This window comes from Schistocerca cancellata, chromosome 9, assembly GCF_023864275.1.
Source record: "Schistocerca cancellata isolate TAMUIC-IGC-003103 chromosome 9, iqSchCanc2.1, whole genome shotgun sequence".
NCBI lineage: Eukaryota > Metazoa > Arthropoda > Insecta > Orthoptera > Acrididae > Schistocerca > Schistocerca cancellata.
The window spans coordinates 2722757-2736910 of NC_064634.1; the positions used below are offsets into that span (position 1 = coordinate 2722757).

Sequence of the window (14154 nt, forward strand, 5' to 3'; positions counted from 1 at the left end):
AAATATTTTTGTTGGAATGAAGACACTAAAGTGGAGGGTCAGTGATGCTGTTATTGCTTTTAATGATGACAACATTGGTAGGGTGAAAGTGCTACAGCATATGGGAATTAATCCTGGAACAAACTGCGTAAGAGAACTTGAATGGATGGACAAAGTTCGCATTGATAAAGCAGAGTATACAGCACAGTCGGCCACTAAGGAGCCCAGAAAGAAGAAAAGATCAAGAGGATGATACGCAGTATGGTGCAGGGTGTTTCTGAGTGACTAAAAATAAAAAATTAAGCATATATTAAGTGATTTACAGTCTTTTGAAACTTTAGAAGCCGTTCCTGAAAATTTATATTTCCTGTTGCATTTTCCCCGAAATCTCAGAAACCACTTCGAGTAGAGGACTCAAATTTTCAAGGAGTAATAACATACATATCATGAGTCTACTGAACTAAAACAAGAACATAACGTTATGTATAACTAAAATTATTTAGGATAACGTACAAAAAAGTACACAAAATTGTAACCATGTAATTTAAAAAATGTATTTCCAAAATCAATGGCTGAAATGCAATTATTGTAGTTCAGTAGGCTCAGAACATACAGTTTAATATCCTATAAAAGTTTCATGTCAATGGCTACAGTGGTTCCTGAAATACAGGGAAGCTAAATTTAACATTCCAACTTCTCTTGAATGCTCACATAACGATTCTTACGACACAATACAATGAGTCCTGTTTTTGTGCCACAGCATGGGCAAACAAAGCACATAGAATAAAGCTGAAGCAATCTAGATGCCCTCGGTCGTGCTACTCAGTGAGTTTCCTGATCAGCAGAAGACAGAAGACGACCATACACCTGTCCCTCCTCTGTACATCCAGTTCAGAGATACTGGATGGACAGAACTGTATGAGGAGACAGCCAGCTGCAGCAAGCACGATGTCGGCATCGAGTCTGTTGACTCTGACGCGCCAATCGAGCTGCAAGCAGCGAGCATGGCCGACTGCAGGCCACTTGAGAGCGCTGTAGTCGCCCACATCATAGAGACGCCTGCATAGACTACGGTGACTCCAAAGCAGCGAGAGAAGGCTATCAAGGCTCTGCTCAGGGTATTGTATTGGATCTGCAGTGAGAACACAGTCTTAGAAGGGCTGCCACATGCCGGCTTCTGGGATATAGAAATCAAGCTATACAACCAGGCGAACAGGAAGAGGCCAACAGTTTTCATCATCACTATACCAGTCGTCACCAACAGCAGTGACACCGTCGAACTGCCGAAGCTTCTACATGTACGTGTGCAGGTGGAAGCTCTTCCACCAGGAATGGACTGTAAGCCCCAGTGTTACAGGTGCCAACAGGAAGGTCACGTCAACAAAAAATTGTTGTAGCTCCACAGGGCGCCTTAAGTGCTCAGGCGAGCATGACAGTAGCACCTGCTACCATGGCACAGAAGAGTCGCCAAAGTGTTCTGGAAGTGCTGGGCCCCATGTCGCCAACTGGTGAGGCTGCCTCGCTTTCTCAAGACGCAAGCAGGCTGATGGAGGGGTTGCACCCTCACTAGGGCAGCAGCAGAGGAACTGTTGGCCAATTCCTCCTCCTGTGGGCAGCCAGAATTTTCTGTCAATGGTGGGGGAGACGGCCACAGGTAGGAGGATGGGAGAAACTGCCTATTCCAAGGAAGATGCAGCAGCAGGCGATGAATGACAATTATGCCACAATGCATGAGGTAGTGAGGTAGTCAGTGAAGCAACTACAGCCCTCAAAGCCGTCATGGCGGTAGAAAGAGCTTCATTTGCAGGTGTCCTTGTTGTGGAAAAAGAGGAGGTTTACTGCCAACTGTGACAGTTGTGTGCAGAACTTCCGTACCACTTCCGATAAGATGAACAGGTCTGTGTTCCTTGTAGAGAGTCATCATTCTCGTGGATGGAGAAAAAAGGCTCTGCACAGCACACAACCACCCCTTCGCAATTGCAGATATGCAAGGAGCCTCTGGGGTGGCCCCTGACAAGAAGAGAGAAGTAGACAAAGAGGCCATTAATGTAGCAGCTGCTGCTGCCTCCTGAGACAGGCTGCTGCCGGCTGAACTGAACATCGAGGAGCCCAGTGCTGATGGATGTGCAGTAGACGCTGCTCCAAGTAGTTAGCACTACCAACAAGATGCGCCACTAAAGCCCCAGTGATGAGTGGGGACCTACCAAGGCCCCAAGCTGCATTAAGACAGTGGTGAAGCTGGAGTCACCCAGACCTGCTGTCAAACCAATTCACTGACAAAGTTCTTATTGTGCTGCCACACAGATCTGGACTGACTTCTTTGTCATAAACAGATCACGTTACAATGGTATCAAGCTGCATAATATCCACTTCTAACGTGAACTACCCTTGCTTGATCTGTCGCAGATAGGATAAAATTCATTACTTCTTTTACTACCTGTCCTAACTCTCACGGGGGTTCTTTTTCCCCAAGGCACTGGCCTCACACTTTTTTCCCCTGCACTCTTAAACCTGCTATTCTTCAACCGTTTTCGTCTACATCTAATTTTCTACATGGGCCTGTTTTAATGGGTAATCATGCACAGCTGTACTGACAACAACGCATTCCCCACATCTTGTGAGACCTAGATTCATACAATTAAAAAAAGCAGATGTGACAGTATATCTTTTGTGATGGTCACCATGTTAGTGTGGGGATGGATGGGCTCCACTTAAAATAAGTAATTATACAACATTGTATTCATTATCTAATTGAGAAGTATGAGCTCAACCCTCCCTTTCTGTTGCAATATTCTTTAAAATAATGGTCACCAGAGTTATGCATTTAAGGATCTGGTAAGGCCGCCAAAATTGTCCCAGGAGCTTCCCTCATCAGCTTCTCCCCAACTTTACTACATTTGGAAAAAATTATCACTCAAACTCGATCCCATTATTATAGTTCTTAGCTTCCTTCCTATGGGCTGCTTCTACGTTTTTCCCAATGCTACTTTTCATGAATCTTTTCATGAAGTACCTCCTTGGGCAGTAAATCATCAATAGACCATAAATTAGTTCATGATGAATTCGACTATAAAGAAAATGTCCTTATGTGCCTCACGTTTGAACATCAATAGACCATACATAGACGGTGATGAACTCCTCATAGGTGTGCCCTTATGTGCTTGGGTGTGTTCAAGGAATACCTCATCCACACAATTGCCTGAACCCCAACGAGTATGATCTGAGTGGTGGCATACAATTAGCATTTGACTCATTTACTATATAATTACATCCTTCCTGGAAGGTCCCAATGTAAATCTGAGACTGCATTAAGTTCAACATTTTCTTAGATTTATTACCTTAACTCGCTCCCTGAAAAATTCACTCCTTCTACACAGCCTGTGAAGATAAAGGATCAGAGCGTATGATAAAATGTATCTGTATTTTCCGAAACTGTACCTTCATGAATGTCGACTGAGCTAGAACCGACTATGTTCAACTACTCAGACTGACAATACCTCGATCCGTATCCCCTAATTTTTCGCGTCCGGATGTTTTAAGGTAACTGAAACCAAGAGTAACCTACTTTTCCCTCAATTTAACTGAGGATCTCTCTCGCATGCAAGTAATTGCCCAATTACTACAACTTACGACTGATCACCCATTAGTCCAGTCGAATAGATTACCATTGATAAAGTATTCGCCTAAGGAAGCTGAACATCTCAGTCATACTACGGCCTGCTAATGTAACGGCAGATAATGCACAGCGCACAAATTTCATCAGCACAGCGCAATAGTTTCTACGAGATCAAATGCAAAACAATAAAACAAACTTACAAACTTCATAAGTGTCTGCCCTGGTAGCTGAGTGGTCAGCGCAACAGAATGTCATGCCTAACGGCCCGGGTTCGATTCCCAGCTGGGTCGGAGATTTCCTCCACTCAGGGACTGGGTGTTGTGTTGTCCTTATCATCATCATATCGTCCCCATCGACAGGCAAGTCGCCGAAGTGGCGTCAACTCGAAAGACTTGCAACAGGCGAACGGTGTACCCGACGGGACGCCCTAGCGACACAGCATTTCCAACTACGTAAGTCGAGATACATTGGCAGATAACAGCGAATGAAAAGGGATAAAACTGTTTAACTTATATCTCATTCATAGTGAGAGCTATTATTTGAATAATAAGGACTGCGTTGTAAGTTAATGAGTTTGCAAAATTATTATGACTATTGAAAAAAATAACTCAGTGAATGAAACCAAGTATTAACTAAAGCTGTGAATGTTACTGGAAAGTAATCAGAATAGCATTACAATGTAACATTTTACAATTACACAAAGTGAATGTCCAAGGAAGGTTACCGTTGTTTCTATACAACCAGTAGTTTTATTGACGCAAGACTTAACCCGATGTCATGATATTTGTTACACAGCTTAGCCACAGTTTTCAGATCTGTGCCTTACTGTGCGCTTTTCACACTATATCCATCCGGAGTTCTAAAGTAAATCAAGTTAATTCTACAGGAATGAACCGAACAATCCATGTCGCACACAACAATATCACTTCAATCACGAGGCAATCAGTGCGCAGTACATTCACAGTCAGAGTTCTTTGTGTCAATAAACGACAAGAAAGTGTGTTTCCATATTTTCTCCTTGGTTTAACAGTCCGTGGTACGCGTTAACCAGTCTATGTTGTCTACAGTCTAAGACGGCAACTTTATGGCGTGTGCATAGCGTACCAGTCTTCACATCAAAGTTTGTCCGCCGATAGCTGAGTGGTCAGCGTGACGGATTGCTGTCCTACGGCCCGAGTTCGGTTACCGGCTGGGTCGGGGATTTTCTCCGCTCAGGGACTAGGTGTTGTGTTGTCTTCATAATCATTTCATCCCCATCTGGCGCGCAGGTCGCCCAATGTGGCGTCGAATGTAATAAGACCTGCACCATGGCGGCCGGACCTGCCCTGCAAGGGACCTCCCGGCCAATGACGCCAAACGCTCATTTCCATTACATCAAAGTTTCATGTCTGATGAGTCGAAAACACAGTTCTGGCTAATGAGCAACGCGACACGTAAACTCACCAGTAGTTTAATCACGGCACACATCGAGATCACAAACGTAGCACTGTCCAAAGACTGGTATTTTCCCACCGGCCAGAAACATAATATGTAGAAGCAAACCCACGGGGCGACAGTAACCCGCACTCTCATATATGTTCTTCTTGCTCCAGACTTTCTCTTGGTGCCTTCCTCTGTCTACCTATCGATATGGCTCCATACTGCTAATACATCTCACTTCAAATTACACTTTCAAGTAGTCTGATTACATTGACTTATAGTATTATACAGGACTACAACTTAACATTAATCTGTTCATAGAAAATGAATTCAAACAAAATGTTAACAGATAAGAAATCATGTGACATCATGATAAATGGAAATGGCAATATTATTCGTAGTAACTACATTATGTAAACAACATATAACTGTACCAAGAATTAAATTTACAAAACTTATTCTGAAATAACATTTGCAAAGTGCTCGTATGATGAAAATAAAGCAAAAAAAGTAAAAAATACCGGAGATAGAAAAGAAACTTTACTTTTCTGTAGTGTTATCTTCACAACGCCAAAACCAACTTTCACATCCTAAACAGCATCTCGCAACACCACCATAACTAAAAACCTTACTGGTTCTTAGACGCCTTCAGAAGTCTGCACACTGAAAAGGCCGTGCACAGTCATAGGGTTTTTTTTTATGTCCAGAGATATGAAGGGCTCATGTGTCTCATGTTATTGGTATGAGAGGCAAACGATATTTACAAGTTGGTCCAAAGAGGAAAACTTGAGACGAATGTCATGGTAGGTGATTGGGGGACAGACGTATTGTTCAATGTGTTTGGAGGATGGATTCAAAGACTTCACTGAAGACTGCCGTAATGCTGATGAATCGAAGCGATTTAATGAGTATGTTTGCTGTGATTTAGGAACAGGAGGGATTCTGATGCCTTCCATAGGTCAGGGAAGAAAGTAATTACTGAATCGATTATAGCCTATGTACTTTGACACAGCTAATATAATCAAGATAATTGGTTACGCTATTCGTCCAGTGTACTGGAAACCATTGCGCACAGTAGTTCAGCAAGAATGGAAACAAACACCTCCCTTCAGAACTTAGTGGAAGGCTTCTCCAATGGACGCTATTACTTACGTGACATATTTTTGGATCGAACTCTGATGGGTGTCTTCAGTTGGCTCAGTGGGTTTGGAATGATTCTGAGATACTAGTTCTTTACTAGGACATAAGAGTGCAGTGTTTCAGTTGTGTACTGTAGCTGTGGCCACGCCCTGCTTCGCTTATGTTGCAGCCCACAAGAATGTGCGGGCTTTCATAACGCACGGTGGTCTCCTGAGCAACCAGGAGGCCCTCAGCCATGGAGTGCCGCTGGTGGGGATCCCAGTGTTTGGCGACCAGCTGCTCAACATGGCGCAGGCGCAGAGGCAGGGTTACGCTGTCACGCTGGCCACCAGCAACGTCACCGAGGACTCTCTGCGCTGGGCGCTCGCCGAGGTGCTCACCGTCCCCAGGTAAACCGGCGGTCTCCAAACAAAGCGGTCCCAGCTCTGGTTAGGATAGGAGGAAGACTAGTCTTTATTGGTCAAGCATAAGCACATTTTACAGCCAATCATGTTTGCACAATGCAGGAGACATTTGCCTTCCTGAAGGTACCCCTTGGAGATCCGGAGGTTCTGTGAAAATACACCAAAAATATACTATTGCGCTCGTGCCTGCAGTATCGTGATTTTTGGGGCAGTGGCCACTCAAAAATGCGCAGAGATTAGGCTTTTTCGCCAACAGAAAACTGTTGGCGATGAACTCGTCTGACTTACTGTCAGTGTTGTTGTTGCGGTCGTTGAAGCAGATCTCCAGCCAGATCTATCCTGTGTAACATCCTTCATAGCTGCATAACTACTGGAGTCCACATCAGTTTACGTCTGGTTGCTATAGTCAAGCTATGATCACACTGTCCCTCCCCTCCTCCACATGCACATACTTTCCACCATTACTAAATTGTACAAAAAGCTTCTTTTCTCAACTTGTGTTAAGCGCTTACCGTCCTCATTTCACTAAAAACTCGAGACAAATACTTTTTCAGGGAAGCAATCTTTGTATATTGTTCGCTGCTACGAATTTCTCTTTTCCTGATATGCATTGCCCACTGTTGCCAGTCTGTATTTTATTGCTACTCTGCTCCGACTACCTTGAGTTATTTCCCCGCACAGTTAGCAAAAAAGACAGAAAAAATGTATGTTTCGCAAACAACTGACTTCACTTCTCGACATTGTCTGCACTGAGGGATGTACACTTGGTCGAGCGATCCTCCAGCGTTTTCGTCCCATTTGAAAACTAGGTTCTGTCAAACTTTGCAGAATATTCGCCGATTGCAACTAACACTTTTCTCACTGGATGACAATATCCTCCCAGAAAGCCAAAGTTTCAAGTCAGGGAACAGAAAGAAGCTATTAGGGGCTGCGTCTGGTGAGTAGGTTGGGTGGAGAACCAATTCCAAGCCCAGTTCTTGCACTTTCACCATTGTTATCGTTGATTTGCAGGAGGGTGTGTTTTTCTAGCGAAAGAGCACTTTTTTGCTTGCCGACCTTGGTCTTTTTCCAGGCAACGCAAATTTCAAGCGACCCAACAATAAAACATAATAGATTTCAGCTATAGTTCTGCATTTTGCCAGGATTAAGGATTATTCCTTGGGAATCCCAAAAAAGAGTGGCCATCACCTTACCAGCTGAGAAAATGTCATTTATCTTTTTCGGTGTTCTTTCACCAACCTTTCCCCATCGTTTTCATCAGAAGTCACGAATCGGTGCAAAAAATCTTGCGGACTGCGGTTAAACATCGCCAGACCTTGACATATTGTGCTGGATCACTTTTGTCCGGCTGTGAGCAATCGCAGCACCCACCTCACACAGAGCTTCTCCATCACCAGTCCTCTGCGCAGGGCATTATGCATTCACTTAGTTGAAATGCTTACAGTCACAGCAATCTCAGGAATTTTTATTCGAGGGTCTTGCATAACCATATCATGCATTCTGTCAACAGATTTCTTTGTGGTGACCTCAGCTGGATAGCTAGAGTCTGCTTCGTCTTCGTTACTTCTCCGAACACGTTTAAATTTATTAATCCAAAAGTATGTGGTCTCCAATAGTGGCGTCGCGTTCGCGTGAAGTTCATCCAAATCTGTTTTTATATGTGCAGTCATCAGACTTTTCGAATAAAAATGTTTAATAACGCCAAGAAACACGATTTTCTCCATTTTTAATCGCACTCGACACAGTCACCACTTCAGACGGCTGTCAACAATGAATTGTATGCTGTTCACTGTGGAATTTCTGTATACGGTCCCTGGAATAATCAAAGACACTAATGAAGGCGCTACGAAGATGTTCCATTCTTTCATGGAAGTTCACCAGACTGGTGAAACCACGCTCGTACTACATTCAGTACCTCGTTTCCAAGTTTTCCTAAGCTTGAAGGACACCCGATTTCACTCGAGAATGTTCATGTCGCATACTCGCTTGCCATGCGTAAGTAAGTTATCGACACAAAGACGATCCGCTCCCAGTGGACTCTGTCTGTTAGAGCAGTGCATCTTTGCATATCAATTGCGAGTTATCTCTGGGACGTACGCAGAAGCTTTGACTCGTGACAGCCAATCAGTGTGCTGGACACTTACGTTTCTGTTGGAACTTCTTGGAGCTCTGCACAAAGCATACTGGTTCCTAGTAGAACATGGAACTGACGTATTTTCGAGATGGGTGCATTCAAACGACAACAGTCATCAATACGATGAGATCTCAGCAAGTGACGAGTATTCTGTTAATATTAGTATGATTGTAATTCACACGTGCTTTAAGTTTATGCAGAACTGTGTTCCTTTTCGCGTTGCGTTTTGCATTTGTAGTTACCATTGTGAGTGTTATGCCTTTTTTCCCTTTTTTGACCTAGCTGAAACACGTCATAATCGCTACACGCTTCTCATTTAACCATTGGTAAATACAAGTGACTTACCAAGAGACTGTCTCACAAGATCATGTTTCCGAGCCTTGTAATATTTTGAAATGTCTTTGAAATACAATGTCCGGTGGAGATGTTAAAAGGTTTGATCTCACGCTTTGTATTTATCCATAACTGAAAATCATATCTATGTCGTCTATTAGAAACATCGTATTATATTTTTCATACCTTTGGACATTGCAAATTTGTTAACTTGCACACCTATCTTTGTCATGAGTTCCACACTACTTCAGGATGCCTAAGATTTGCCTCATAAAAAGTTCCCCAATTCACTTTCTTTGCAATTAATTGAGGGATAACGAGGCATAGACACGCAGCAGATGCAATTATTTTCGGTAAGTATTTTACAGCACCACTGGTAAAAATACATCATGTGTTACTTCGAGACACATTGCGGCGGAGACTGCGTCGTCGGAACTTATTACATCTTCCACAGCATCTCATAGATTTAGAGGTTCTTAACCACTATAGGCCACAAATGACAAAGACGTTTGTCTTACTAAAAGGATAAAACTATCTTGTAAACAGAAAAGGGAAATATATCTTGTAGCTAGAAGGAATAATGATCCCGAAACAGTCATACATTGTAAAAACTACTGCACTGTATTGAGAAAAGTTATTAAAAAGTTCAGAAATATGTGCTCTGTGTCTGGGATTAGCACCTCCAATAATAAAATGAAAACTATTTGGAATATTGTTAAAAAGGAAACAGGGCAACCGAGAGCACAGGGAGACTGTATTTCTATCAGACTCAATGAAAAGTTTGTCAGAAGTAGAAAATATTTTTCATAATCATTTTTAATTGTTGAGGAGAAAATGGGATCCAGCTGTGCGTTAGTATGCAAGGCTGTCTATGCAACCTAATAAAACTGCTGTATATGCAATCTGATAAAACTGAAATTCAACACACCTCTCCTACTGAAATTAGGAAAACAATAAATTCACTCAAAAGTAAAAGCTTTCCAACAGAGCACTAAAAGCTTGTTCTCAACAGACAAGTAGGATTCTGAGCCACATATGTAGTAGCTCACTGAAACAGAGCATTTTTCTGGATAGAGTGAAATTTGCTATTGTTAAACCATTGCACAAAAAAGGAGATAGATCAGGTGGTACAACTATCGCCCAATCTCGCATCTGACAATTCTATCCAAAATTCTTGAAAAAGTAATGTATCCCAGAGTAGCTTTACATATTTGTAAAAATGAAGTAGTAACATGTCGTCAGTTCGGTTTCCAGAAAGTCTTTACAACAGAAAATGCTATATATGTTTTCACTAATCAAATATAAATGGTATGAATATCTGATCATGACCATGAAATTCTTCTATATAAGCTTAAGTGTAGTGGTATGAGTGGGACAGTGCACAAACGGTTTAATTCATATTTCACTAAAGAGTGCAGAAGGTTGAAATTAACAGTACTAATAGTCTGCAAGAATTAGCAGAGTCCTCTAACTCAGGAGGTATGGTGTCCCACTGAGGTCAGTCTTGGGTCCCATATTGTTCTTAATATACAATTGATGACTTTCCACTCTATATTGAAGAAGATGTAAAGCTAGTTGTTTTTTGCTGTTGATACAAGTATAGTAGTCATCCCCAACAAACAGGAATTAGCTGAGGATATTGAAGATAATGTCTTTAAGAAAATTATTAAGTGATTCTCTGCAAATCGACACTCACTAAATTTTGAGAAAACACAGTATAAACAGTTCTGTACCTTAGATGACATAACACCATTGACAAATTTATACTTTTGAAACAAGCATGTTGCTAAGCAACAATATTCAAAATTTTTGAGTGTGGGGACTGATTATAAATTGAATTGGAAGAAACACATTGATGATCTGCTGAATTCACAGCTACTTATGCTATTAGGATTATTGCGACTTTGGCGATAAAAATAGCAGTAAATTAGCCTACTGTGCCTATTTTCATTCACTGCTTTCATATGGCATCATATTTAAGGGTAATTCATCATTAAGAGAAAAACTATTCATTGCACAAAAGTGTGTGATCTGAATAATAATAGAAAACCACGCAAGATCACTTTGCAGACTCTTATTTCAGAAACTATGGATATTCACAGTACCATCAGAACACATATATTCACTTATGAAATTTGTTATTAATAATCGATACTAATTCTAAAATAATAGCAAAGTACTTAGCTACAACACTAGAAGAAAGGCTGAACTTCACTATCGTGGGTTAAATCTGACTTTAGCATCGAAAGGGGTGAATTTTGCTGCCACAAAAGTCTTTGGTCATTTAACAACTAGCGTTTAATGTATGACAGTCAGCCAACCAACATTCAAAAACAAATTAAAAGAATATCTGAATAAAACTCCTTCTACTCAATAAATATGAACTAGTAACTGTAAAAAAAATCATATTGTGTAAAAAAACTTATTAAAAACTGACATGTTCCACATCATTACAGAATGTATAATTCTTGATCTATGGAACAAGTATTAATGTAATGTAATGATGCTCTACTGCCTTACTATTTCTCTATCGTTCGTCTTCCACTCTATTCCTTTCCCCAGTTACAGTACATCTTTGTGTAATGCTCCCTTCGAAACTCTCAACAATCTCTACTTCTTTCATTATTTCTGGTGTCATACCCCTAATTTCCTATGGTTTTGCAATCTCTTCAATTTTAATTAGTAATTCATAAGGAATAAATCGTGGTCAGCGTTCACATCTGTGTCTGCAAATGCCTTACAGTTTAAAATCTGGTTCTGAAATCACCCTCCTACCATCATTTAGTCAATATTAAACTTTCTGGTGTTTCAGGCCTTTTGGACATGTGCAACATTCTGTAGTATCCTGTGAGTGGATCCGGTTGGTAGCTCATACTGTCTATAGTAGTGGAGTGGCTCGTCCAAATCATAGCCCTGATGCCTGAGGATACAAGGCGGAAATGTTTTCAGACAGGGAAACTCGGTGGGAAAATAACTAAGACTCAATGAGCGTGTAAGAAACAAAATTTTCTCTGAGCTGTGTTAGTATGTGCCTCATGAACTTTTACTTTATTTACATTTTTCCTTTGCAAGCAGTTCTCTTCCTTCATTTATACTTATGTATTTTACCATACACATTCACTTCTTCAGTTCACCATCAATCCTGTGAAATATTTATCCTATGGACACAATTAATCACATATTCCTTTCAACATGACTCTTTATATTCACGTACGCAATTTCTTTACTATGCATACTTTTGAACAAAGCATCTCGCTTACTATACACACATGATAATATTCTACTTATCGAGGACCATATACGTCACCACTTTCTCACAAACACTTTATGAATACACCATTTGTAATACACATATTTGCACAAAACAAATATTTTATAAGGAATACATGATGGTTTCTATTTCTTTTAATTCTTGTTTGCACAAAGCAACCTTTATGGTAAACACATCATGATCTCTTTTTTGTCACAAACAATATCATTTTATCATGAACACTTCACAAATATGCTGCTTCTTTTAATGCATACATTTGAAGAAAGCAACTATAATCATAATGTCTTTTCTTGTCAAGTTTCCCCCGAATTTCAACTCGCTCCAACCGAACATACAGTTCATCATGGAAGTGGAAAAAGATGGTATCTTTCCATTCCTGGATGTCACGGTTAGAAGAAAAGTGGACGTTACACTGGGACATAGTGCCTACCGCAAAGCAGCTCACACGCAGTTATATCTGCAGGCCACAAGCTGCCCAGCGCAGCAGTTTCTTGTGCTCTTTGGTATGTGGACCGCGTGTGGTCTCAGATACCGACAGTCTGCCTGGTGAGCTACAGCAGCTAAGGACGGTGTTCCAACAAGACAGATATTTTGACAGACAGATATGCCATGGATTCCGTTCCAAGCAGGGATGTTAATGAAGTACGGAGGCACACATTGCAACTGAGTTTTTGCCCTACTTTGGCGATATATCTTTAAGAATAGAAAAATCCTCAAGAGACACGACACGTAGTGTGCTTGTCGACCACCAGAAAAATTGAGGAATTTGTTGCGTTCAATCAAAGAAAATTCTGGCTTTATGAAACGTGGCGTTTACAAGAGACCATGCTACTGTCGAAAATCTTGTATTGGGCAGACATGCGGAACCGTGCAAGAGCGTTGTGTTGAACACAGTCGTCATACACGCCTGGGCCAACCTGATACACCAGTTTTCAAGAGGAGTCGTCGAGCAGATGCGCAAAACTATAGCCTTATATCTCTGACATCGATCTGCTGTAGAATTTTACAACATGTTTTTTGCTCGCGTATCATGTCATTTCTGGAAACCCAGAATCTACTCTGTAGGAATCAACATGGGTTCCGGAAACAGCGATCGAGTGAGACCCAACTCGCTTTATTTGTTCATGAGACCCAGAAAATATTAGATACAGGATCCCAGGTAGATGCCATTTTCCTCGACTTCCGGAAGGCGTTGGATACAGTTCCGCGCTGTTGCCTAATAAACAAAGTAAGAGCCTACGGAATATCAGACCAGCTGTGTGGCTGGATTGAAGAGGTTTTAGCAAACAGAACACAGCATGTTGTTCTCAATGGAGAGACGGAATATAAGACCAGCTGTGTGGCTGGATTGAAGAGTTTTTAGCAAACAGAACACAGCATGTTGTTCTCAATGGAGAGACGGAATATAAGACCAGCTGTGTGGCTCGATTGAAGAGTTTTTAGCAAACAGAACATTCTCAATGGAGAGACGTCTACAGACGTTAAAGTAACCTCTGGCGTGCCATAGGGGAGTGTTATGGGAACATTGCTTTTTACAATATATATATATAAATGACGTAGTAGATAGTGTCGGAAGTTCCATGCGGATTTTCGTGGATGATGTTGTAGTATACAGAGAAGTTGCAGCATTAGAAAATTGCAGCGAAATGCAGGAAGATCTGCAGCGGATAGGCACTTGGTGCAGTGAATGGCAACGGACCCTTAACATAGACAAATGTAATGTATTGCGAATACATAGAAAGAAGGATCCTTTATTGTATGATTATATGACAGCGGAACAAACACTGGTAGCAGTTACTTCTGTAAAATATCTGGGAGTATGCGTGCGGAACGATTTGAAGTGGAATGGTCATATAAA

At 41.3% G+C, this 14154-nt stretch overlaps 1 protein-coding gene across 1 annotated transcript in view; it reads left to right on the forward strand.

Annotated features, from left to right (window-relative positions):
- Window positions 1-14154, forward strand: part of LOC126100545 (UDP-glycosyltransferase UGT5-like) — a 120151-nt gene that overhangs the window by 95653 nt on the left and 10344 nt on the right. The window contains exon 5 of the mRNA XM_049911163.1: window positions 6324-6543. Coding sequence (XP_049767120.1) covers window positions 6324-6543 — 220 coding nt within the window. The remainder of the gene's footprint in view (window positions 1-6323; window positions 6544-14154) is intronic.